The sequence below is a fragment of the Heloderma suspectum genome, chromosome 17 (assembly GCF_057233095.1).
Source record: "Heloderma suspectum isolate Gila_16-S chromosome 17, 16-S_ref, whole genome shotgun sequence".
Taxonomy (NCBI): domain Eukaryota; kingdom Metazoa; phylum Chordata; class Lepidosauria; order Squamata; family Helodermatidae; genus Heloderma; species Heloderma suspectum.
In genome coordinates, this window is record NC_139474.1 from 7,008,651 (window position 1) to 7,034,687 (window position 26,037).

Here is a 26,037-nt window from a genome sequence, read left to right on the forward strand (position 1 = left end):
TTTATTTTTGGATTAGCGAGCAGTAAAGGTAGGCCCCGTGTGACCCCTTCCGGGGAATTTTCCAGGGGAAGCCATGGCTTTTGCGGAATTCCTGGAGCGAGTTGGTGGCATGGGCCGCTTCCAGATCATCCACACGCTGCTCCTGACGACCCCCATCCTGCTGATGGCCAGCCACAACCTTCTCCAAAACTTCACCGCGGCCGTCCCGGGACATCACTGCAGGATCCGCTTGGCCGCCAACGGCAGCGGCTCTCCGAACGCCACTCATCTGCTAGGACCCAGCGACCTTCTCACGGTTGGCATCCCCACGAACAGCAAACAGCAGGCAGAGAAGTGTCTGCGCTTTGTGGACGCCCAGTGGGACCTCCTCGACCCAAATGCCACCCAGGCAAACCGGACCACGATGGAGACGGAGCCATGTGCCGACGGATGGGTGTACGATAGGACCACATATGCTTCCACCATCATCACGGAGGTGAGATGCAGTCAGTGGAGGGGAAGGATTTGTGGGGAAGGCTAGCGAGAAGAAAGGAAGGGTGGACAGCAATAGAACACCAATCTGTGTAAAATGTGCTCCTGCCAATTTATATCTTTATCTTTATAGCTAGGATTTATTTACATTTCACAGGAGGCAAAGCCAATTTCTCATCCAAATCATCTCAAATGAAATACATTCTTTGATTCATTTGCCCCCTGTTCCGGATCATCCCAAACCAATGGGAAAAGGTTCTTTTTTCTGTCTAAATACGCCTAGGATTGTGCCTTAAGAGGAGACATGAGAGAGGTGTAGTCAGTTATGCCTGGTGTGGAAAAGGTGGATAGGGAGACCTTTTTTTCTCCCTCTCCCATAATGCTAGAAGCCAAAGGGGTCACCCCATGAAGCTGATGGGTGGGAGATTCAGCACAGATACAAGGACAGACGTCTTCACACAGCGCAGAGTCAGATGATGGAGTTTGCTACCACAAGACGCAGCGATGGCCACCCGTTTGGATGGCTTTAAAAGGGGGTTAGACAAATTCCTGGAGGAGGAGGAGAAGGCTATTGATGGCTACTAGTCCTGATGTATATTACCTTCAGCATCAAAGGCAGTGTGCTGCTTGCTGGGGAACATGGGCGGGAGAGTGCTGTTGCACTCCTGTCCTGCTTGTGGGCTTCCCATTGGGGCAGCTAGTTGGCCACTATGGGAACAGAATACCAGACAAGATGGACCCTTGGTTTCATCCACCATGGCTCTTCTAATGTAGAGTGCCTCTACAATGGAGGTTCCATTCTCACATAGCAAATATCCGGCGATAGTCCTAAACTCCATGCGTTTGTCTCTGAGCCTAAAAGAAACCGGTGTCCTGTACACGTGGCAAGGTTTCGTCGGCTGCAGCAGCCTCCTTCGGCCCAGAGGGAAAAAGAGACGTGGTTCCAAGGCGGGCAGGGAGAGAAGAAAAGAGGCTCTCGCGGCAGCCTGCAGGACTTTTCAGCAAAGGGGTTAAGCTACGAGAGCTGCAGGGGGTGTTTGCGTCTGATGGCTAAATAGGCGGTAATGGACAGGCCTCCCTGCCCCCCCCCCATAAAGCTCTCTAAAAGACCTGCTGGGAAGAGAATTCGAAACCAGTGGGAGATGCCATTGGCACTCGTCCCAAGGGAAGCAGCAGCTTATTTCTCTGCAGAATGCAAAAATGTTGTTCTCTATTCTTCCTGCCCCTCTCCATCCTTATACATGGCTGGTCACACTGTGTCCTTTGGAGGTGACTCTGTGATTGCACCCGGCCTCCGTCTGCTAAGTGGAGGGGCACAGGGGTTCCAACAGAGGTGGAGAGTTAAGCCTTCTCCTGCCTGGGAAGCCGTGCCCCAGTAATGCCAAGAGCTGGGCAGGATCAGTGAGCTGGAGAAGGCACTCTGTACATGCTCAGAGGCACCCCTTGCGAAGGATATCTTCTCAGGTTCAAGGGCTGAGCACTAGCATCCGGGACGGGGGCGATTACGTACTTTGAAAGCCCAGGCCTACCTTAACCTGAGACAGAGTGGAGCAAAGTGTCTCCCTCAATAGGGAGGGTGCGTGTGCAGATGTGGGGGCAACCGATGGAATGATGGTTTTGCTCTGGGGTTTTGCTCTCCTCCCAAGCTAGGTTGGCTGCACATGAATGCCCTGAAAGAGGACAGTGATTTGCATAGGCTAATTTACAGGTACAGATGCAAATGTAGAAATAATTACTATAATTTAAAGATAAACACATCGGTGGGCCGTGGTGGCTTAGTGGTTAAGACGCTGAACTGCAGACCGGAAGGTCGGCAGGACAGCAGTTCGAGACCCGAGTGCCGCGTGACGGAGTGAGCTCCTGTCTTCGGTCCCAGCCCCTGCCAACCTAGCAGTTCGAAAGCAAGAAATTGCAAGTAGATAAATAGGTACCGCCTCGGTGGGGAAGGTGACAGCGTTCCGTGCACCTCGGTGTTCAGTCATGCTGGCCACATGACCACGGAAGCGTCTTCGGACAGCGCTGGCTCTTTGGCTTGGAAACGGGGATGAGCACCGCACCCTAGAGTCGGACATGACTGGTTGGGGACACCTTTACCTTTACCTTTAAAGACAAACACAGTACCTGGCATGGAGGACTGTGAACAGGGGACCTGTGTGGCTGCAGTCTGCTGTCCAGGTGTTACTACCTGAGGGTGGGTACCAGTTCTTAGGGTTCTATATCTTGAAACTGGACTTGGACAGGCCAGAGCTTCAAACAGAGGATGCATTGAAACAGATGATGGTCCTCTGGCTGCCCTTCAGATAGAGGTCCGTCCCCTGTAAAAGAGGACACCTGGCCACCCTATTGATGGGATTATTTAGTAACAATGCCTCCTGTTAGAAAGGCAATTAGCAGAGAAAGAAACAAAAGAATGAGCATTTACCAGTCCCACATGCGTGCAGACTATCTTAGAACAGTAAAAGGAGACTACACTTTTTATTCAGTGAGAAAAAGAAAACTGTTGTAGTCACAACTATTCTTGTATGTACAATGCAGGTAGAGCATAGAGGCTCCTTCCAACCCTACTGTTTTGTGATTCTATCATTCTATGAAAGGGATGAGACTATTTAGTAATGATGCCTCCTGTTAAAAAGACAATTAGTGGAGAAAACAAACAAAAGGCACAACAGAAAGAGCGTTTACCAGTCCCACGTGCACACAGGCTATCTTAGAATAATAACAGGAGACCACAGCCTTCTTCAGTGAAGGAAAGAAAACAGTTTTACTCACAGGTATTCTTGCATGTACAATGAAGGTACAGCGTAGAGTTTCAAAAGAGTGTGTTCAGTCCATTTTGTGTTCCATTGCAGGAGTGAGAAAACAAACACGTGTGCTCCCAGCAATGGTGGAAGTCAGAGGGAAAGGAAGGGGAAGGAAGGGGAGGAGCAAAAGGAAGAAATCATAGGAAACCTCACTGTAGGCTATAGAGATCCTGAGGCTAGTTGTGATCAAAATTCCCATGGACTAACTAACCACAACCCTGCCCCCTTCCAGTAACTTGCAGACGAGGTTGCAATGTTCCTAACCCCCATGACCCTACTCTTCTTGAGCCTTTTTACGCTGACCCGGTCTCCTCCTGCCGTGACAGTGGGATCTGGTGTGTGATCTACGGAAGCTCCGGGAGATAGCGCAGTCGATTTACATGGCTGGTGTGCTGCTTGGAGCCCTGGTTCTTGGAGGGTTGGCGGATCGGTAAGTGGGACGAGATGGGAACGTGGCACTGCTTGTGGGCGGTGGCGGCGGCGAGCAGAATCTGGTGAAGAGGCAGAAGGGAGGCCTTCAGGAATGACCAAAAAGGAGGACCAAAAAGGACGCCTATTTGCATAATGTTACATGTGCTCATTTATGCAAATTTTAGATAGAATTATTATAATTTAAATAGAAATGCAATGCATCTCACCATTGGGTGGAAGGGTGTGACCAGGTGACCTGTGCACCTGCCTGTTCAGTCTGCTGCGAACGGTTGGACAACGATTCTTATGATTCTTTATCTTTAAACTGGAATTGGAGAAGACAGCCCTTCATGATGGGAATTATCTGGTATTGCTGCCTCCTCTTAAAAAGGCAGTTAGCAGAGAAAAACAAAAGGCAGAACAGAATGAGCATTTACCAGTCCCACATGCACGCAAAGGCTAAAAAGAAAGAGACCACATCTTTCTTCAGTGAAGAAAAGGTAAAATAGTTTACTCACAGTTTCTTGCATAAATATGCGGGTACAGCGTATAGTTTCAGACAGTTTGCTCAGTCCGTTTCTTTGTGTTCTATAACACTGGCAGGAGAGAGAGCAAATATGTGTGCTCCCAGCAATGGAGGAAAGTTGGGCGGGGGGGGAGGAACAGGAGGAGCAGGAAACTAGGGATGTCAGAGAATTCCACCACGGATCTCCGTGAGGCCGAATGCCAGTGCATTTGGCCCCCCGAACTCCGTGGCGGAACAGCCTGCCACCCCCCCGCCCCCCTGGGGATCCCCCCTGGGACGAGACTTACCTGGGGCGGATCTTCCAGGCAGCGGCGGCTCTAGCGGCGGCTCTGGCGGCGGCTCCGGTGGCGGCAGCTGGTCTTCCGACCGGCCGCTGCCGCTGCCATTTCCAGTCTTGTTAAAAAAAAAAAGACGTGATAGGCTATGTAAAGATTTATGTAGCCTATCATGGCTGGGTTAAAAAACAAACAAACACACGACATGATAGGCTATGTAAATCTTTACGTAGCCTATCATGGTTGGGTGGGTTTAAAAAAAAACACAAAAAACCGTGTACGCAAATGGTGGCAGCTACGGCCACCGCCATTTGCGTTCCTTATTTTTGGCCGTCTTAGTCTACGTAAACATTTACGTAGACTATGACGGCGAAAATAAAGGGGAACGCAAATAGCATAGCAAAAGATTTACGTAGGCTAAAATGGTGAATCAAAAAGGGACGCAAATAGCGCCCGCTACGCTATTTGCGTTGCCCTTTATTTTCGCCGTTATAGTTTATGTAAATATTTACGTAGATTCAGACGGCCAAAAATAAGGAACGCAAATGGCGGCGGCCGTAGCTGCCGCCATTTGCGTACACGGTTTCCCCCGACCCCCAGAGCCCTCCGTGGCCGGAAATCCGGCTGCAGACAGCTCTGGGCTGGGCTGGGCCTGGCTGGCTGCTCCGCGGAGCTGCTGCGGAGCACAGCCCGCCATCGAGGATTCCGGGGGGGAGGAACGGATCGCCTCCCCCCCGTCCAGGATTCCAGGGGAAGGGACGGAACGCCTCCCCCCCACCATCAACATAATCCGCAAAAGGTAAGTCACTTTCGTACATCCCTACAGGAAACCACACTGTAGGCTATAGAGATCCTAAGCCTAGCTATACCCAAGTTCCTATGAACTAAGTGCAACACTGCCCCCTTCCTGTAACTTGCAGTCGAGGTTGCAATATTCCCAGCACTTCCAATAGAGGGTGCCTTCAAAAAGAGGTCTGTCCTCCATAAAAGAGGACACCTGGCCACCCTAGCGGCATGGTCTGCTCCAGGGTGATGATCCTGTGAAGCCAAATAAAATTGTTCTTGTTATCAGTTAGCAGCGGAACTGTCCTTTCCAGAAATGGTAGGCAATGAATTAATGTGTGGATTAAAGGTGAATTTAGTGAAAGTGAAATCTCATCCATCTGGGGGAATTATCAATTCACTGGGGGCCTTTTTTTGATTGAATCGCAACACTGTAATCAATTGATCACTTTAATCAATCAGTTAATTATGCAGCCTTCTTTCTGTTCTTTTTAAATTAATATAGCACCAATGTATATATTTTCCAGAGGGGTTCCTGTGTTAGTCAGTTGCAGCAAAACAAAGACTCCAGTGGCACCTTAAGGACTAGCAACTTGATGATAGCATAAGCTCTTTTGGACTAGAGTCCACATCATTGGATGTGTGAAGGGTTATTCTAAGTTGGTGTGTGTATTATACACATATGGTTGTAAGGGGTGGAGAGGGGAAAATGGAAGCAGGATACACGGCAACCAGTGTAATAAAGGAAATCCCTCCCAGTTGGGAGGGTGAGTAGCACGCAGGGGAATTCCTAGTGTTATCTCCAATTACTAATTGGAGATAACAGTGACAATTCCTTTCCCAGCTGGACTCCTGGGATGGGGGAGGTTGGGGGAGGGAACCCAACCTGGATCTCTCCAGATGTTTTGGATGAGAACCCCTAGGATACCTGACCATAGGCCATGCTGGCTGAGGCTGATGGGAATTGAAGTCTAAACCATCTCAAAGACACCCGTTTGAGGAAGGGTGCTATAAGGTTCTACATTTAGAAACAGGTTATCTAAAGGATCGCCATCACTTGTGTGATCCTGCCCATACTATAAGATCAGCTTCAGAGGTCTGGCTCATATGCCTGCTGGTAAGATCCATTAGTTTAGTGGGCACGAGAGACGGGGCCTTCTTGGTAGCGTCCTCACAGTTATGAAACCCACAGTTATGAAAGTACAGGTTTTCAAGCAGGCCTTAAAAACTGGCCGCCTTTTCCCCGAGAGTGTTTTTGTGCAGCTGGCTTGATATAATTCTGGGCTGTTTATTGTCTTGATCGGAATCCTCACGGTATCGTTTCGATCACGGATCGGGAACTTCTGGGCAGGCCCATTCTGCCTGTGGGGCCTTAACTGCCCCCTCCCTGAAGCCCTCCCCTCAGAGGGAGAGGGAATGGGAGAGGTGGCATCATTGCTTCCCTGTGCAAGGAAAATGATCGAGGAGCAAAACTGAGATGTCTTTGGCTTGGCTTTGCCCAGGCTTTCTCCAAGGCTGATGTCACAGACAGAGACCGGCTCCCTGAGTCATTCGGCCTGCAGGGTGGTCTTGAGTAGGAACGTACAGATTTTGTAAAATCCATCCCGTTTGCATTTTGCAGATATTCAAATGCCTTTCATTCCATCATCTGCTCATTGATGGAATCAATTTTCCCCCGTTTCCCGAATTTGTGCAAATTCACACTTGTGCCAATTCACACTTGCAAAAATGTGCAACTCCCCCCCCGATGGCTTTAGCTTATGGGGAAAATGCGCATTTTCGGCCAGCGTTTTTTAAAATTGTATGCATTTTTCTACGACTGAATTTGCGCACAATTCTGGAAAGTAAAAGAACAGTCTGCAAGTCCGTGGAATGGACACGATTCGGGAAAAGCTGGCCCACTGCGGAATTCACAGGTCAGATTCAGAGATATCTGAACTCATTTGATTCTGTTGGGGATTTCTCCGACATCCCAAGTCTGGGGTCTCAATCCAGCCTCCAACCAACAACCTGTTTGGAACCCCCGGGTTAGATCTACGATGCTAAAATGTTGTCTTGTGCGTCTAATATGTCTTGATGTGTCTAATGTATCTTTCTTTTATGTCTGCTGCTTGGGAAGGGCGCAACCTTGAAAGGCAGCTTACAAATCAATCCATTCAAGAAGTCAGTAATATTTGCCAGGGTCATTTCAGCTGTTTTTGCTTTGCTTTGTGTCGATCTCCCTGCAGGTTTGGCCGCAAGTTACTCACTATTTGGTCGTTTCTGCTCATGGCGGTGATGGGGACGTGCGCGGCTGTTTCGCCCAACTTCCTCTCCTACTGCACCTTCCGGTTTCTGAGCGGCATGGCGTATTCGGGGTTCAGCCTCAGCATCGCCTGTTTGAGTAAAAGACCTCCCCAGGGCAAATGGAAGTGAATGGTTGTACCCTTTTGGGAGTCAGCCAACTGTTTTGCAAATGGATGAATCATAGAATCATAGAATAGTAGGGCTGGAAGGGGCTTACAAGACCATTGGGACCAACCCCCTGCTCAATGCAGGAATCCAAGTCAGAGCATCCCTGACAGATGGCTGTCCAGCTTGGAAATGATGTAAGAAGTCTAGGGAGGTGGTGGGCTGTCCCACATTGGAGACATTCAAGATGAGGCTGGACAGTCAGCTGCCAGGGATGCTCTGACTTGGACTCCTGCATTGAGCAGGGGGGTGGACTTGATGGTCTTGCAGGCCCCTTCCAACCCCGCTATTCTATGATTTTGTAAGTCTTCCTTTTCAAAGTGGATTTCCAATTTGAGTTTCAAGGTGACGAATGTCTGGCTCCTGAAATTCATTGTGCAAGACACATTAATGGAAGATCTGTCTGTCTATGGTGAAGAGCCATAATAGCATAAGTCCTGGGCAGTTTTAAAAAATAATGACAGTAGCCTTCCTCTTCCTCTTCCTCCTCCTCCCCCTTCTCCTCCTGTTCTTCTTCCATCACGCTGCTTAGCACTTCACTGAGTAACATAACCAAGAAAATTAAACATGGGCTCCTACCCCAAACATAAATTTCAGTAGAAGGAAAAGATTGTAGTTCAGTGGGGAAAACCACACAAACTTCGCATGCGGAAGGTCCCAGGTTCAATCTCTAATATTGCCAGTTGGTTCCCAGATAGCATACCTGAGAATCAAACACTTGTTGTTCAGTCGTTCAGTCGTGTCCGACTCTTCGTGACCCCATGGACTGTAGCACGCCAGGCCTTCCCGTCCTCCGCTTTCTCCCGGAGCGTGCTCAAGTCCATATTCATTGCATCGGTGATGCTATCCAGCCATCTCATCCTCTGCCGTCCCCTTCTGCTTTTGCCTTCAGTCTTTCCCAGCATCAGGGTCTTTTCCAGGGAGTTTTCTCTTCGCATTAGGTGGCCAAAATACTGGAGCTTCAGCTTCAGTATCTGTCCTTCCAATGAGCACTCAGGGTTGATTTTCTTTAGGATGGACTGATTTGACCTCCTTGCAGTCCAGGGGACTCGTAAGAGTCTTCTCCAGCACCACAGTTCGAAAGCATCAATTCTTCGGCGCTCAGCCTTCCTTATAGTCCAGCTCTCACAGCCATACGTTACTACTGGGAAAACCATAGCTTTGATTAGATGGACCTTTGTCGGCAAGGTGATGTCTCTGCTTCTTACTGTGCTGTCTAGGTTGGCCATAGCTTTCCTCCCAAGGAGCAAGCGTCTTTTAATTTCATGGCTACAGTCACCGTCTGCGGTGATCTTGGAGCCCAAGAAAATAAAATCTGTCACTGCTTCCATTTCTTCCCCTTCTATATGCCAGGAAGTGATGGGGCCAGATGCCATGATTATATTACATTTATATTTATTTACTTATTTATTTAATAGATCCTTTTACTGCTGTCCATATGTAAAAATATCTCTGAGCAGTTTATAAGACCACTAAAACGTCAGAAGGTATCACGATTGGCCTGAAAATACAATTAAAATGCATAATACTAAAACTGTTATACAAAGCATCCATAAAAACACAGACACCAATTTAAACTGCTACGACACGTAATTGCAAACATGCGAACTGGGCAGCACACTCCTGATGGCTCTGTGTGACCTCCAGTATCGGAGGCAGGATGCTTATGTGCGCCAGTTGCTGGGGAACATGGGTGGGAGGGTGCTGTTGCACTCTTGTCCTGCTCATGGGTTTCCTGTGGGCAGCTGGTTGGCCACTGTGTGAACAGAATGCTGGACTGGATGGACCCTTAGCCTGATCCAGCAGGGCTCTTCTGACGTTCTTATGTTCTTAAGAAGGGAGAGCAGGGCAGAGGCCTTTGAAGTTACCCCTCCATGGCTGTATCCTGACTGAGCAGGTGCACAGGTCACCTGGTCACAACTTTCCCCATTAGGGTGACAGGTATCATACCTCTATTTAAGCTATAGTCATCACTTGTAAGGGTGCAGTTCTATTGGGATTCCCATCAGCTCTGAAGTCGGATGCTGACGGGCGTCCTATGCAGAGTGGGAGGAGTGTGGAGGTGACCTCCACCTCTGCTCCCCCCTGCTCTGCATTTTACCTGGATGGGCATTTTCGCCCATCTATCCGGGGCTCTGCGGAGAAGGAGGGAAGGAGGCTGGGGTGGCCGAAGGATTCTTTGTAAGCTGGCTCCCCCGGTCTCCTCCCCTCCCTGCCCACAGAAGTGCCCCCTTTCCCTCCTCTCCGAGGTTGGTTTTGCGACCTCGGAGAGGCAGCCAGCTCGGTTCTCTCTGCACCGGCTGCGAGGGGGAGGGGGGAGGGCAGGGAGCTCGGACTCCTGGCTCCGAGGCCAGAGCGCTTGCTCCAAGGTCGGATCCAGGAACCTGACGCATCCCATGCCCTCCCTCCCCGACTCTGTCTAGGGACCAGAGGGTTGCTCTTTAAATTGACATCCATAAATATAAATTAGCACGTGCACATTTCTTCATCTGTGTCCTCTCTTGTTGCCTTTTGGGGGGATGCATTTCCTCTTTTGGGGTGATGTGTAAGTCAGCCTGCTTGTGTGTGTGTGTGTGTATTTGTATTTGTAGATGTATGTATGTGTACGTTCGTATGGCCCCTGGCTCACCACCCGGCACCAAAAATGTCGCCAACCCCTGACTGAGATCAAAGGTCCAGCGGAGAGCTCTGCGCAGGAGAATCTGATGAGGCCTCCTTTCTTTTCTCAGTCGTGGAATGGATTCCCACCCAGTACCGCACGATCACCATCGCGTTCACTGGCTTTACGTACACCATGGGACAGATCCTTCTGGCCGGCTTGGCTTATGGCATCCGTGACTGGCGTTGGCTACAGTTTACTGTGTCGGCACCCTTCTTCCTCTGTCTTCTTTACTCCTGGTATGTGCGGCACGAGCAGGACAGGTCTCCCTCACTTTCCAGTGTTGCTTCAGCCTCAGATGTGGGTAGCTGGGAAGAGGAGGAGATGAAACAGGTTGCAGAACAGGGAGGGAACATGGCTCAGTGGTAGAAAACCTGCTTTGCATGCAGAAGTTCCCAGGTTCGATCCCCAGCATCTCCAGGTAGGGCTGGAAAACCTCCTGCCTGAAATCCTGGATTGCCGCTGCTACCAGTCAGTGTCAACAATACTGGGCCAGGTGGACCCAGGGTCTGACTCAATATAAGGCAGATTCCCATGTTCCTAAGCTCTTGTGTTATTTCTGGATCCGGGCAGCTTGGTCCGGAGGAACATGACCTTACTGAAGCAAAGCAGGTCTGGGTCTGGTCAGTGGCTGGATGGGAGGGACCCTGGGAACTCCTATGTGGTCCTTTTCCCAGGGGCCCCACTGGGTTAGGTGAGGTCACAAGCAAAAGGGCCTTTTCAGTGGTGGCTCCAGAGATTTAGAATTCATATGGTGACGATGATTTGTGTAGCACTATAAGTGCGCATACTGCTCAACAGAGTTACAAGAGGACGGGTCTCTGCCCCTGTGCAGCTTATAATCAGAAATCGTACTGTGATGACTTTTTGGCACTGAGAAGACTTTCTTTTTAAAAGTTTTCCCTGGCCTTTCAATTTGTCTTAGCTTATAAAATAGACTTCCATCTCTGCCAAATCTTTTTGTGCTGCATTTTATACATTCACCCCATCCTGCCTGCTTTTACTCTTTTGCCTTCCGCTCCATGATATTTATTTATTATCTTATTATCATATGTATGTATGTATACTTCAAAGTCAGGAGTTAGGTGGTCATCCCTTTTTGACTCCCGTCCCGTTGACCGATTCTCATGAAACACACTTCATTGGAAAGCCCTCGACCCCCAGATTCCAGGAATAACAACGCTTTTCATTATAATTCAAAGTCAGGAGTTTATTTATGCCTATAAAGCTTCTTTAAAAAAAAAAAAAGAATTAGGCTATCTTCTGTAACAACGTACTATAAAGTTTTATTTTTAATATCAAAAATGTCAAGTATAATAAAACAAACATAATTAATTGCAAATTGGAGCAAAATGAAATATAAACACAGAAAAAGTCTCTGTGCACTTTTATAAATACAGGTGCAGGCCAAAGTACAATGATATGCCAGTAACATACGGATGGTAAAGAAATCATGAAGAGATTAAGAAATACCCACAGTTTAAACGTTTCAATAAACACAGTTAGTTAAGTTAAACCTTTCTTTAGATTTGACTTTATGTTAAACCTTTAACTGTTAAAGTTAAACCTTTCTTAAGATTTGACTAACTGGTTTAGTTATACAATTTATAGGCTGCCTAATTATTAAAATTTTCTAGGCAGGTTACAGGGATTAAAACAGTGAAAATCATGCCAACATATACAACCAATATAATGTCGTTTATTTATTTATTTTATTTATTGTATTTATATCCCGCCTTTTTTCCTCTTGCAAGGAACCCAAGGCGGCTTACATGATCCACCTCCTCTCCCTTTTATCCTCACAACAACAACCCTGTGAGGTAGGTTGGGCTGAGAGTCTGTGACTGGCCTAAAGTCACCCAGTGAGCTTCCATGGCTGAGTGGGGACTAGAACCCGGATCTCCCAGCTCCCAGTCCAACGCTCTAGCCACTACGCCACACTGGCTCGTTATAAAATGACAAATAGCTTCGTCGATTGTGTTCCCATCTTCCCCCCGTAATATCGTGCCCAAGGCACCTAACAATAAAATACAGGTAAAATAACGTCATAATCAAACCATTAAGATGAAATAAAAACGTATGAATAAGAAAGAAAGAAAGAAAGAAAGAAAGAATCGCACCAGGTGAAAAACTGCGTCAGCACACAAGTCAGCTTAAAAGTCCAGAGCCTGTCAAAATAAAAATATATTTGCCTGCTACCTGAAGGACACCGGAGGTGGTGGAAGCTAGGCTGGTCTCCCTTGGCAGAGAATTCCAGAGCCACGAGCACCCACCAAGGAGACCCTCTCTCTCGATCTTGCCAAATTTACCTCTGAGATGATGGGAATATTTAGTAATGACGCCTTCTGTTAGAAAGGCAGTTAGCAGAGCAAAAACAAAAAGGCAAAGCAGAATGAGCGTTTACCTGTCCCACGTGCACACAAAAGGAGAGCACGCTTTTCTTCAGCGAGTGAAAGAAAACAGTTTTACTCACCAGTATTCTTGCAAAATCTATGCAGGTACAGCGTAGAGCTTCAAAACGAGTTTGTTCAGTCCATTTTGTGTTCCATTACTCTTGCAGGAGGGAGAGAGCAAACACATGAGCTCCTAGCAATGGTGGAAATCCAAGAGAGAGAGAGAGAGAGAGGAAGGAGAAGGAAGGGGAGGAGCAAAAGGAAGAAATCACAGGAAACCTCACTGTAGACCATAGAGATCTTAAGGCTAGCTGTGGTCAAGATTCCCATGAACTAAATGCAACATTGCCCCCTTCCAGTAACTTGCAGGCAAGGTTGCAATATTCCAAGCACAAAAGTGATGAGACAAAGGTATGGACCTCTCCCAAGGGTTTTAAAAGAAAGGGAAAGTACAGGCCTCAGTCAATTTGAAGCTGAGGGCAAAGGCATAAAAACCTCAGAGCTAAAACAATATAAAACAGTAACATTATTTTTTTAAAATAATTTTATCTGTTTCTTCTTTTGCCATTACAGAGGAAACTCCCAGCAGATAAACAAAGGAAAGCACTTCATCCTACATTGATCCACAAACACAAATGATAACAAAGAAGGGTTATAAACATAATCAAACTCATACCGGTTAAATTGCCCCTAACGGTAAATGAGGTAGCACTGACTGAATCCTGAACTTCATTGTTCCAATATAAAATAGAGTCCATTTGTCTATAAATAAATTGTTTACTGGTAGTCCCTCTCTGACTCTAATCATATTAGTTAATTTAATCATTGAGGCCATATCCGAAACCCTCTTGCACCAGTCATCAATTGTGGGAGGATTAAGTCTCTTCCACCTACGGGTTTTTGCCATGCGGAGACCTGTCGGTAAGTGAATAGCCATTTCCACACCATCAATTTGAACTGCATCTTTAACATATCCAAATAAAAATCAGTGGAGGCCGGTGGATCCGATGTCACTGGGGCAGTGAATCTGCTCCGTGTTCCTGTCAGAACTCCAAAGGAGCTTGTATAGCTCTTGTAGAGTTCTGACTGGTTCTGGCTGAAGCCAGGAGTGGATTCACTGCCCCACTCGGAGCCACCGGCCTCCACTGATAAAAATATCAATGGCTCCGTAACATGTTTTAAAGGACCTGGGAAAATAAAATAAAAAGGTCTTTGCTTGGTACCAGAAAGATATTAAAGGAAGCGCGTCTCTGGGGCGGCCACTGAAAAGGGTCACATGATATTGATTGATTGATTGATTGGATTTATTAGCCGGCATCTGGCTGGCTACCTGGCCACTCTAGGCTCCGTACATTACTAATAACAACATGAAATAAAAGGAATTTACATAATCAACTGAACAGAACAACATAACAAAACAACACTGCTCTAAAAAAACCCTAACCCACCCCAAATGCCCACCTGAACAGCCAGGTTTTTAAAGCCCATATGAGAATTTATCATGGGTCACATGAGAATCTGCGGTCACTCCGCTTCCAGGGTTTTTTTTTGCAATGTATGCATAAAACATAACTGAAAACCATGTTTGAATTCAGGGAACACAAACCCACATGTTTGCAAGCACGCCCAGGCAAGGAGAGGTGCTTTTGAGAATCTCCCCCTCCTCGAAAACACGATTCAGCCCTACTTTAGCATCTGTAGGTTTTACGGACGGCTTTTCCTGTCGGTTGAAGCCATGTGGCTTGTCTTCGTTTGCACAGGTGGTTTGCCGAGTCGGCTCGCTGGCTGATCCTGGCAGGGAAGTCCAGCACGGCTGTCGGGGTCCTACGGAGGGTTGCCCGCGTCAATGGGAAAGAGGACGCTGGGAACAGCATCACCACTGAGGTATGGAAGAGGTGCCTGTCCAGGTGGCTCTAAATCATGATCATCATCAACCTCTGGGTGGTTCACAAAAATTACAAACCACAAATGCAAGATGATAAAAACATTATATCAAATCTTCAACATACAACATTTAAAAACAATGTAAACAGCTAAAACAGTTGCAATACATACTGGACCTGATAAAAACAAGAGACATAGATCCTCCATCGTTGGCTGTCAAATGCTTGGCGGTGGAGGACAGTTTTAACCTGCCGCCGAAAAGATGACAGCGGTGGTGCCAGGCAGACCTCAGTGGGAGAGCATTCCATAATTGGGGCCCCCACCAAGAAGGCCCTCTCGTTGCCACCTTCTGAGCCTCCCTCGGAGGAGACCTACCTACACCACTTTACCTAGTTGCATCACTGTAGTTGCACCATGTCTGGTAGTGCTAAGAGCTGTCCGTCTGGAAGGACCTTATGGGATGCAATATCTCAGAAGGAACAGCAATAGCAGTGTGTTTGTGGGGTGGGTGGGGCATTTTGGCCCATACTGAAGGGCATTACTAGAGCAACTTTTCTCTTCTGCCTCCCTCCACCGTTTTTATACACTCCCTTTTCTCTTTCTCTTTGGGCTTTTGACAGGTTCTGCTCTCCAACATGAAAGAAGAGCTGTCCACAGCCAAAGCCTCTTACAACATCTCGGACCTAGTGCGCACGCCGGCCATCCGCCGCATTTTCTGCTGCATCTCCGTGGTGTGGTAAGCGGGTCGACCCAATATGAACAGCTGCAGGAAGGAAAGGGTTCTGGCCAGTTTCTGAACGTCGAGGACGGGATGGATTAGGGGCTTCACTTTGAACAATCCACAATTTGATCAGTTTCCCAAGCAGAAGGAATATTGAATCATTGCTTCAACAGCAGTCTCTATTCCCAGCCAAGCAAACCTGCGTTATTAAGCAAAGGCGTAATTTAGAGACAGATTTCTCTAGGACTTTTGAAAATTGTGAATATATTATTTTCTATAATGTGCTGTATTTCCATTTAAATCATAATAATCCTTTCTAAATTTGCATTAGCACAGGCAAATCAGTGCCCTCTTTTCTCCTCTGTTTGGGTGAGGAGTTTTCCAAACCCATTCCTGGCGCGAATCTCATGACCCCATCTCTGTGGCAGGTTCTCCACCAGCTTCTCCTACTACGGACTGGCCATGGACCTCCAGAATTTTGGCGTCAGCATCTACCTCATCCAGGTGATCTTTGGGGCTGTCGACATCCCAGCCAAGGTGATTGTGACCATCACCATGAGCTACCTCGGGCGGAGGGTCAGCCTGGCGTCCTTCCTCATCTCCGCTGGCGTCATTATCATCATCAACATATTTGTGCCTACAGGTGAGGCTCTGCTCATCTCACCCCTCCTCTCACCTTCCTCTTAGGTATACACCGCAAAATACACTTTTGGAATGGATACACTTAGGTATGCATTTCTCTCTCTCTTTCTCCCCATCTCTTTCTCCCCCCTCTTCCCCTCTCTCTCTTTTGCTTTCTCTCTCTCTCTTTCTCTCTTTACTTTTCTCCCCCTCTCTTCCCCTCTCTCTCTTTTTCTTTCTCTCTCTTTCTTTCTCTCTCTTTCCCTCTCTCTCTTTCCCTTTCTCTCTCTTTCTTTCTCTCTCTTTCCCTCTCTCTCTTTCCCTTTCTCTCTCTCTTTCTCCTCATCTCTTTCTCCCCCCTCTTCCCCCTCTCTCTTTTGCTTTCTCTCTCTCTTTCTCTCTTTACTTTTCTCCCCTCTCTTCCCCTCTCTCTCTTTTTCTTTCTCTCTCTTTCTTTCTCTCTCTTTCCCTCTCTCTCTTTCCCTTTCTCTCTCTTTCTTTCTCTCTCTTTCCCTCTCTCTCTTTCCCTTTCTCTCTCTCTTTCTCCTCATCTCTTTCTCCCCCCTCTTCCCCCCTCTCTCTTTTGCTTTCTCTCTCTCTTTCTCTCTTTACTTTTCTCCCCCTCTCTTCCCCTCTCTCTCTTTACCTTTCTCCCCCTCTCTTCCCCTCTTTCTCGTTTGCGCTCTCTCTCTCTTTCCCTTTCTCTCTCTCTTTCTCCCCACTCTTCCCCTCTCTCTCTTTCCCTTTCTCTCTCTCTCTTTCCCTTTCTCTCTCTCTTTCTCCCCACTCTTCCCCTCTCTCTCTTTCCCTTTCTCTCTCTCTCTATCCCTTTCTTTCTCTCTCTCTCTCTTCCCCTTTCTCTCTCTCTCTCTCCCCATCTCTTTCTCCCCCCTTCCCCTCTCTCTCTTTCACTTTCTCTCTCTGTCTTTCTCCCTCTTTCCCTTTCTCTCTCTCTCTTTCCCTTTCTCTCTCTCTCTCTTTCTCCCCATCTCTTTCTCCCCCCTCTTCCCCTCTCTCTCTTTCTCTCTCTTTCCCTTTCTCTCTCTCTCTCTTTCTCCCCATCTCTCTCTTTTGCTTTTGCTTTTGCTTTCTCTCTCTCTCTCTCTCTCTCTCATTCTCCCCCCCCATACACACACACACACACACACACAGGGCAGTATCCAACGTTACATAAAGCTACATTTGCGCGAGCACAGTTGCGCAATGGTTGCGCATTACGCTTGTGCAGCCCTTTGTTCAAGTGGTTGTGCAACCGCTTGCATGGCCAGTTGCACAAGCGTGATGCACAATACTTGCACAACAGACAGATTTGGCGGAGCTGGTACATGAGGTTCCCAGTGGTGTCCCACACGTGGGGATGGATCAGGTCCACGCCCGCTTAGCTCAAGCAGTTCTGCAGCATCCAACATTCCTTGGCCACTCAGCGGGCCCCGCCGATCTTTAGCTTGGAAAAAGAACAGTTGCTGAGGCTCAGTCCTGACTGGAAGTGATGCCCCTCTTACTTTGGATGAGTTTCCTCCCTTCTCCCAATTGCCTGTGTCAGTCCCTGTTGATATCTGGTGGTGAAGGAGAAGCAGCTGTGCACATGCTCAGAAACACTCTTCTCTTTCGCGGCACGGCTTTCATCGAAGAGCACCAATGACATGCGTGGGGGCTGTGAATGCTCTGCCGTGGATACCTTGCTCTGTGATGGCTTGCTGACGTTTCACCAATCTGCCCGAAAGGAAGTTGGTGGGAAGCATCCGCTGGGCACTGGGTTCAAGTCATGCTGCCTGTTTGTCCCTCTCTCCCCTCCCCCATAGAGCTGCAGACGGTTCGGACAGCACTGGCTGTCATTGGGAAAGGGTGCTTGGCGGCGTCCTTCAACTGTGCCTTCCTCTTCACAACGGAACTCTACCCCACGCCCATCAGGTGAGGAGCTAATATTGTACATTTGCCTGCTGCTGGGTCTCTTTTTTGGAGGCCTGGCAGGCGGCCAGAACATTTTTGGATGTGGCTACTTAACTCACACCATGCCCTCAGGAAGTAAAAGATCTTGGGCTGGCCCTGCTGGGCAGGTAAATATTAATGGGATTATTTGGCAATGATTTATTTATTTACTTTTTTGCAATATTTGTATACCGCTCCACATCAGAAGATTTCAGAGCGGTGAACAACATGATAAAAGAATCAAACAACAGATTAAAAAAGTTAAAACATAAAAAAAAAGACAAACCCCAAAGTGGAATTTAACAAACCACAGCTGGTCGTGCAAGGAAGGCCTCTTGAAATAACAACGTCTTCAGGAGGCGCCGGAAGGAACACAATGTTGGCGCCTGCCTGACCTCTAAAGGCAGGGAATTCCATGGGAAGGGGGCCACTACACTGAAGGCTCTTTTCCTGGTGGACTCCAACCGGGCCATGGGTCCATGTGGAGCCTCCAGGAACATGATGCCTCCTGTTAGAAAGGCAATTAGCAGAGAAAAGGCAAAAAGGCAAAACAGAATGAGCGTTTACCTGTCCCACGTGCACACAAAAGGGGAGCACACTCTTCTTCAGTGAAAGGAAAGAAAACAGTTCTACGCAGAAGTATTCTTGCATATGCAATGCAGGCACAACGTTACTTGTGAAGAGGTTGAGGGGAGAGAGGCTTCCGAACGCCCTCTGTTTGCGCTCGGGACCCTTTGATGGTAACGGCTCAAAGGCCATTTGGAGCTGCCCAGGTCACTTAGCTGCCTTTTCTACACACCCTCTACCCATCCCCAGGCAGACTGGTCTAGGTTTCAGCAGCACTATGGCCCGGGTGGGAGGCATCGTTGCACCGTTGGCCAAGATGATGGAGGACTATTTCATCCTGCTGCCACCAATCATGTACGGGGCAGCTCCTATCCTTACTGGCATCATCGCTTGCTTCCTGCCGGAGACCCTGAACATCCCGCTGCCGGATACCATTGAAGATGTGGAGAACAGGTGAGTGACTTTGCGATGGGCACCTCTGTTGGCAGGGAGGCTGGGGCATTTGGACAGCCTAGAGCTTTCAGCTACAGTGGGCTGCTATGTTTTGTATTTTGGGCCCCTGTTGCCTTTGGCCCTGCCCACACTGGATGCCATCCCTCAAAAGGCCGGGATCTCTTCTCGATCATCCCAGAGTGCAGGACGTGGGATAATGGGCTCAAGTTACAGGAAGCCGGATTCTGGCTGAACATCAGGAAAAACGTCCTGACTGTTAGAGCAGTGCAACAATGGAACCGATGACCTAGGGAGGTGGCGGGCTCTCCCACCCTGGAGGCATTCAAGATGAAGCTGGACAGCCACCTGTCAAGGATGCTCTGACTTGGATTCCTGTATTGAGCAGGGGGTTGGACTCGATGGCCTTATAGGCTCCTTCCAACCCTACTAGTTTGTGATTCTATAATTCTATGAAAGTGATGAGACTATTTAGTAATGATGCCTCCTGTTAAAAAGTCAATTAGTGGAGAAAACAAACAAAAGGCAGAACAGAATGAGCGTTTACCAGTCCCACGTGCACACAGGCTACCTTAGAATAATAACAGGAGACCACAGCCTTCTTCAGTGAAGGAAAGAAAACAGTTTTACTCACAGGTATTCTTGCATGTACAATGCAGGTACAGCATAGAGTTTCAAAAGGAGTTTGTTCAGTCTATTTTGTGTTCCATTACACAGGCAAGAGTGAAAGCAAACATTTGCTTGCTCTCCAGCATATTCCAACAATGGGGAGGTCAGAGAGGGGGGTGGGAAGGAAGGGGAGGAGCAAAAGGAAGAAATCACAGGAAACTACACTGTAGGCCATAGAGATCCTAAGGCTAGCTGTGGTCAAAATTCTCATAAACTAACTAACTGCAACACTGCCCCCTTCCCGTAACTTGCAGATGAGGTTGCAATAATCCCAACAGAAAGCTCCTCTGAAATTTAATTTGGCCCATGGGCTCAAAGAAGTCCCCCACCCCTGTCACAGAGAGACACCAACCATCCATCCCGGGTCATTTAATAAATTGTTGGCTATGACTGATAGAACAGGAAGTGGGATGGATTCCTCCTGGCTAAAGTTCTTTTACTTTTTCTTCAAAGGACCAGAAAGAAGAACAAGGAAGAAGCAGCCCAGGAAAAGATCCTGCTCCAATGCCAGGATAAGGCCCTGTTTAGAGAGACCTGCTGATCGGCAAATAAAGACTCCAGGTCTTTCTCCATTCATCCTTGCTGTCTGATTCTGGAAAGAGAGGAGTTTTAAATACCAACTTTACCGACTGCTTGTTTTGTTCCCATCCTGGGACCCGCTTTTACAAAGGGGAGAAACTGTGAAGGCTTGAGGAGATGTAAACTTTCTGGACATTTTTGAAAGCACTTTAAAAAAGAAAGAGAGAGCACCTCGCTCTTGGTTCTTTGCTTTTTCCTTTCTCAGGACTCGCTGCTGTAATTATAAAGATGGGGGAGTGCCTCTGAACATGTGCAGAGTATATTTCCTCACTCCCGAGGAGCCGACACTGCTGAGATTAAGAGTAATGTTGCTTTTTTAGAAAGCAGACATAGCCTGAAACTGTTTCGTACCTAGAAATGCAGCAAGCATCCACTGGTCTTTTCTAGGCCACTCTTACCTAGCACAGGGGTGAGCAGGAGATAGATATCTGGATATTTTGGACTTTAGCTGCTAGCATTTCTGGCCATTGGCCATGCTGGGAGAGGCTTCTGGGAGTTGAAATCCAAAACATCTGATCATCTACCTTCTGCCCACCCCCCATCTAGCAGACTAGAGGCATCTTTTCTGGTTTTGCTGGGATTCTTTTTATTTCTGATCCCACCTGCTCTGTTGGGCAGAGATCTCTTCATATATTCTGCAGGGCAAAGATTCCATGAAACCCAAAGGGTATAAATTTCCAGGTCCAACTACACCCACATCTACTTATGCCAGTCTTATAAATAAGCCAGTGAAAGTTACTAGCCTGGGAAATTTTGTACTAGCCTGCTAAGAGGCTAGCGCAGAATATAAGCCCCTTAGCAGGCAGGTAAGAAATCACCTTCTACCAAGGTGGAGTGATTTGTCCTTCTTCCTCCAGCCCGCACGCTCGCCTGCATGGAATTCTTGGTCACCTGTGGCGATCAGGCGAGTTGTTAAATGCAAAGCTGAGTTATGCCCACACATTTTATCAATTTTATCACATTGCTTTTCTCACTTCCTTCACTGGCAAAATGATCTCAATTAAGCCAGTTTTTAACATCACCTTCGGGTAATTCAAGATGTGAGTGTTGATAAATAATTCATATCTTAAAAAATATGTATGTGTGGCTTTTCCTGGACTCAATTCCTGCGTTGACCGATTGTTCTTATTATTGAGAGACTGTTGCAGTATTCAGGTGCCTGTCCCTGGTAAAAAGGATATCTGGCCCCTATTTTTGCCTCTTGCAAACCCCTTATTATTATTTTCTTCATATCATTTGCTGGTGGTGTGTCGTTCTTGAGGGTTCAGCAACATCTGAGCTTGATAAGTTAAATTTCTCAGTCGAGAGGTAGACCCTTCTTCCACATCAATCTTGCCCGTTCAATGAGATTGACAGATCAGGGTCTCTTGCTTGTCCCATCGCCTACACGTGTACATCTGACAGCAACCAGGGGCAGGGCCTTTTTGGCTGTGGCGCCCCGCCTTTGGAATTCTCTCCCCGCTGCCGTATGACAGGCGCCAACCCTGATGGTGTTTCAGGGCCTCTTGGAGACACATTTGTTTAACCAAGCACTGGCTGATTTTAATGCCTGCCTTTGCTAGATTTTCCGTTCTGTTGTTGATTTTTATCTCAATTTTTAATTGTCGTTTTGAATGGAGATCGTACACCGCCCTGGGATCTGTTGACGAAGGGTGGTACTGAAATATTTTAAATAAATGCATGAATATTACATAATAATGCACAAATATGAAGGTGCTGTTTCACGTGTTGGGGAGGCTCATATTTGAACTGTTGCTATCGAACTGTAGAGAGGGCTACAGCTGGAGAGGGGAGCTTTACATCCAGCCCTCAGGTCTCTCCCCACCAGCTGATCCTTTGGAGTTAGGAGCGTAGTCAGGAAGGGCTCACCCCAAACCACGAGGCAGGGAAAGCAAGGTGAGTGACCGCCGGCTGCCATGGAGGTGCCAGCCTCTCTGAGAAATAGGGTGGCCACATTCAAATTGCTCAAAATGAGAAAGCAGCATCCCCTAAAAACAGGACAAAAGAAGGCACAGATTTACATAAAATTGATGTGAGCTAAGTAATTTATATGTCAGGAATGGGCTCTAGTTCAGTCGTCCTAGGTGTAGGTCCTAGGTTCAATTCTAGGTTCAGTTCTACACAATGCTTTGTGTAGGTCCTAGGTTCAATTCTAGGTAGAGCTAGGAAATATCCTGCATATATATTCTATTATTTCCTAGCTAGGTAGAGCTAGGAAATATTCCTGCACTGAGCAGGGGGTTGGAATCGATGGCCTTGTAGGCCCCTTCCAACCCTACTATTCTATGATTCCATTTATTTATTTATTTATTACATTTATATCCCGCCTTTTTTTCCTCCAAGGAACTCAAGGTGGCGTACATAATCCCCCTCCTCTCCATTTTATCCTCACAACAACAACCCTGTGAGGTGGGTTGGGCGGAGAGTCTGTGACTGGCCCAAAGTCACCCAGTGAGCTTCCATGGCTGAATGGGGACTAGAACCCGGATCTCCCGGCTCCCAGTCCAGCACTCTTGCCACTACACCACACTGGCTCTCATATCCTGCATGGAATCCCGGAGAGCTGCTTCCAGCCAATGTTAACAATACTAGTTAGGTTACTGGGCGTCAGACCTCTTTTAACCCAAGGGCAAATTCCATTCCAGAGAAGTTTTCGAGGGCTGCATTCCTACACGAAGAGCGTTTCCTTCCCTGCTTTTCCATGACATAACCTCTAGGTGGCACCGTGATAAAGTGGAATAGGGCAATTACACGAGTGGGAAAATCATTTTCTTTGGCTTTCACAAACAATGCCGCATTTCCCCTGCTCTAAGAACAACTCGCCGAAAGTGTGGTTTAAAAACATTAGCGAAACTGGAGGGTCATGATATCGTCCAAAGAACCTGTAAACAACTGAGTGCAGGGAATGATGAGTGCACAATAAATGCCTTGTGTAGAAAAGCTCAGCTTCTCTCGCTCCTAGCCTAGACTGGGTAGATAGACTTAAGAACAAGGGCGTGAAGACAAACTGCAGAGAAACCTGAGAACAAGACAACCCTTTAGTCTAGTCATTTAAGGCTAGGATAATACCCACCCATGACAAAATCTCCTGGCTGTTCTTTCTAGTCTTGTCCATACTAGAATACTTCAGCACAAGGATCAGAAGAGGGAGAACATAATGCACAAAGATGGTGTGCATCTTTTTATTTTATTTATTTATTACATTTCTATACTACCCAATATCTGAAGCTCTTTCATGCAGGGAAGTTTAATTATTAGGGATGAGCAAATCTGTCAATTTCAGTTTTGCTCATTTCCTCATTTTCTTGACTGCATGTTTTTTTCGGCTCGTTTCTACATCAGTTTGCAAATTCAGCCAATGTTTTTTAAAGCCAAACAAAAATTCATACACATTTTGGTGTACTTTTCTCCCAACTTACACATTTTTGTACGCACTTTGCCTAGTGTGCCCGCTTTATGCCAGTGATTCCACCCCGCCCCCCGGAATAATGTATTTTTGTGCATGCGTTCCCATAATATATGCATTTGTGCACTTTTCCTTATGATACGCATTTGGGGAGTTGTGACCTGCATTGCAAAATTGTGAAACGTGCAGATTTCGGCGTGCAAGTGCATTCTGATCCGCGCATAAGTTCAGGAGGCGTAAATTCTGTCTTATAAAAATTCAGACTGAATGCATTTCCTCCATCCCTAGTTATTTATTAATAAAGGGCCGCAGAGCTGGCATCAGACTTTTGGGGCGCTTGGCAAAATGCCATGAATAGCTTCTCCCACTGATAATTAGGCCTCCCCCCCCCGGTCATCAATGATCCCCTCCCCTCCAGCCTTACCTGGCAGCAGCAGCAACCTTTCAAAGGAAGCAAAGTAGTAATTCAGTTCCCAGAGGAAGAGCACTGCCATTTTGAATTTCCCAGCCTGAGCAGCAGCAGTGTGGGCAGGCTTAGGCCATGAAAGCAGGGCCAGTATCAATGGTAGGCATGGTTGGGCAGCTGCCAAGAGCCCACGCCCCAGCAGGGGCCCACTGACAAGAGCCCCCTGGAGTTGCTCCTTCTCTTCCCCCTTGCAACCTTCTTCCTCACCTGCCTCTCACTCTGGCCCAGACGACGGTGGTGGTGAGAAGGAACAGCAGGAGGTGCCGCGGCCTGCTTGCTCCCTGGCTCTCTGCCTGTCCAGCAAACAAGCGGCAGCCATGATGAGGAAGAGGAGGAGGAAAAAGAGCAGCTGGGGACCGTGGCGGGGAGAAGGCGGACTCAGGGAGGGGCCCATTGAGGGCGTCTTGCTTGAAGACCCTCCAAAATCTGGACCTGGCGCCGTACAAGAGGGTGCGAAGTACTGTGGCTGGCAAAAAAGTGCCAAATGTCACATAAGGCATGAAACGCTGACCAGGAGCAATAATATGTGTTGCTGTTCAATAGATTTAAACCTTGCTCTTTGGATGATGGAGCCCAACAGTTTATATATCAATAAGGAAAGCAGTGGAGAAGTTACCACTCTTGGATGATGGAATCAAACAAAGCAAATTCAAACCAGTTACGATCTCAAAGAGCCGTCGGAAAGCACTGGTTTAAAAACAGCAGGCGGATCGCACGTATTAAACGCCCGTTACAATAAAAGGGAACGGTGTGGGGTGGGGGGAGCTTAAATGTCTATTTAAAAGACAGGAAGGAGAAAGGCTGGCTACCCAAAGGGTTTATGGGGCCCAGGGCAGATGTGATGTTGAGGACCCTGTTGCTGCCCCCTACAAGGATCCATGCATGTTTGGGGGTCTAGTATGAATTGTGGAACAACTAGGATGACTAAAAAAATATGCACCTGACTTCTAGTGCTGTTCTTCAAGGGGCCAGTTTCCAAGAATGGAGCTAAGGATGGGTCCCTCGCACAGGTGGGGACCAGGGAGGACTTGCCAAGGCGCGACAGGGATGTGCTGCTTTCCCTTGTCTGCCAGGTATTTCCAAGAAGGGGTCACCTTTTGCAGCCCATCAACTGGGCTGCAAAGTGAGGTGGCCATTCCAGCTCACCCCAAGCCATGGAGGCTCTCGGGACTAGGGATCTGGGAGAAATCTGCAACAGATCCAAATGATACCGGACTTTTATATGTCTATCCTGCAGAATCCACAAAGGACCAGCTTTCCAGAGTCTCATGGATTCCGTGGGCTGGCAGGACCATTTTTTAAACTTTCCAGAATGGCACGCAACTTTGCTCATACAAAATGAAGGAAGTTGTGTAAAAATGTGGCGATGTATACGCCATTTAAAAAAAACTTTTTTGTTTAAACTGTTAAACTTTCTGGAATGGCACGCAACTTTGCTCGCACAAAATGAAGGAAGTTGTGTAAAAAATGGTGATGTATATGCCATTAAAAACCAAACCCAAACCCACGCACAATGTTTTACTTGTTTCTGATATCTCTTCACAGCCTCTGCAGTGTAACGATCTTTTTGTGTGTGTGCATTCCGTTCCGCCCATTGATTTTATGCTGACCTAAAAGAGTACGCCAAATGTTATGTTCCAGTGAAAGTTCTGTAAATTCTGACAGATTTTGGGGGGATGTACTTTTCCAGAGGAGGAAAAAATCCACATCTGTCAATGAACGGACAATGGAGCAGATACAGCCCGCAAAATACAGAGTGGATTATACAAGATCCTTACCTCCCTTCTCAGAACCTGTTGGAGCAGTCCCAACCGAAGTTAATTCCTAACACTGTTGTGTGAATAATACACTCAGTTGCCCGAACCCAGGGTCAAAGAGAGCCTCATCTCCGGCCAGGGCTGCCCTTTGTGCTGAAAGACACGCTGGGCGTTTACTTTTGCCTTGCTCCCTTTTGACACCCTCATCCCAACACGCT

At 47.5% G+C, this 26,037-nt stretch overlaps 1 protein-coding gene across 1 annotated transcript; it reads left to right on the forward strand.

Moving 5' to 3' along the window:
* The first annotated feature begins 73 nt into the window (after positions 1-73).
* On the forward strand, positions 74-20,152 carry LOC146334333 (solute carrier family 22 member 6-A-like). Its single transcript, XM_084824351.1, has 10 exons — positions 74-475; positions 3,599-3,702; positions 7,496-7,650; positions 10,448-10,616; positions 14,531-14,654; positions 15,275-15,390; positions 15,804-16,018; positions 17,799-17,907; positions 18,742-18,945; positions 20,065-20,152. Exons 1-10 carry the CDS (start codon positions 74-76, stop codon positions 20,150-20,152), a joined length of 1,686 nt encoding a protein of 561 aa, XP_084680477.1.
* Positions 20,153-26,037: the final 5,885 nt, after the last annotated feature.

What these genes read in the sequence shown, in the direction of transcription:
- LOC146334333 (XM_084824351.1), top strand. Translation starts at nt 74, where the DNA reads ATGGCTTTTGCGGAATTCCTGGAGCGAGTTGGTGGCATGGGCCGCTTC. An exon ending in CCTCAGCATCGCCTGTTTGA is followed by an intron (nt 7,651 to 10,447) that starts GTAAAAGACCTC and finishes TTCTTTTCTCAG; the next exon opens with TCGTGGAATGGATTCCCACC. An exon ending in CAACATATTTGTGCCTACAG is followed by an intron (nt 16,019 to 17,798) that starts GTGAGGCTCTGC and finishes CCTCCCCCATAG; the next exon opens with AGCTGCAGACGGTTCGGACA.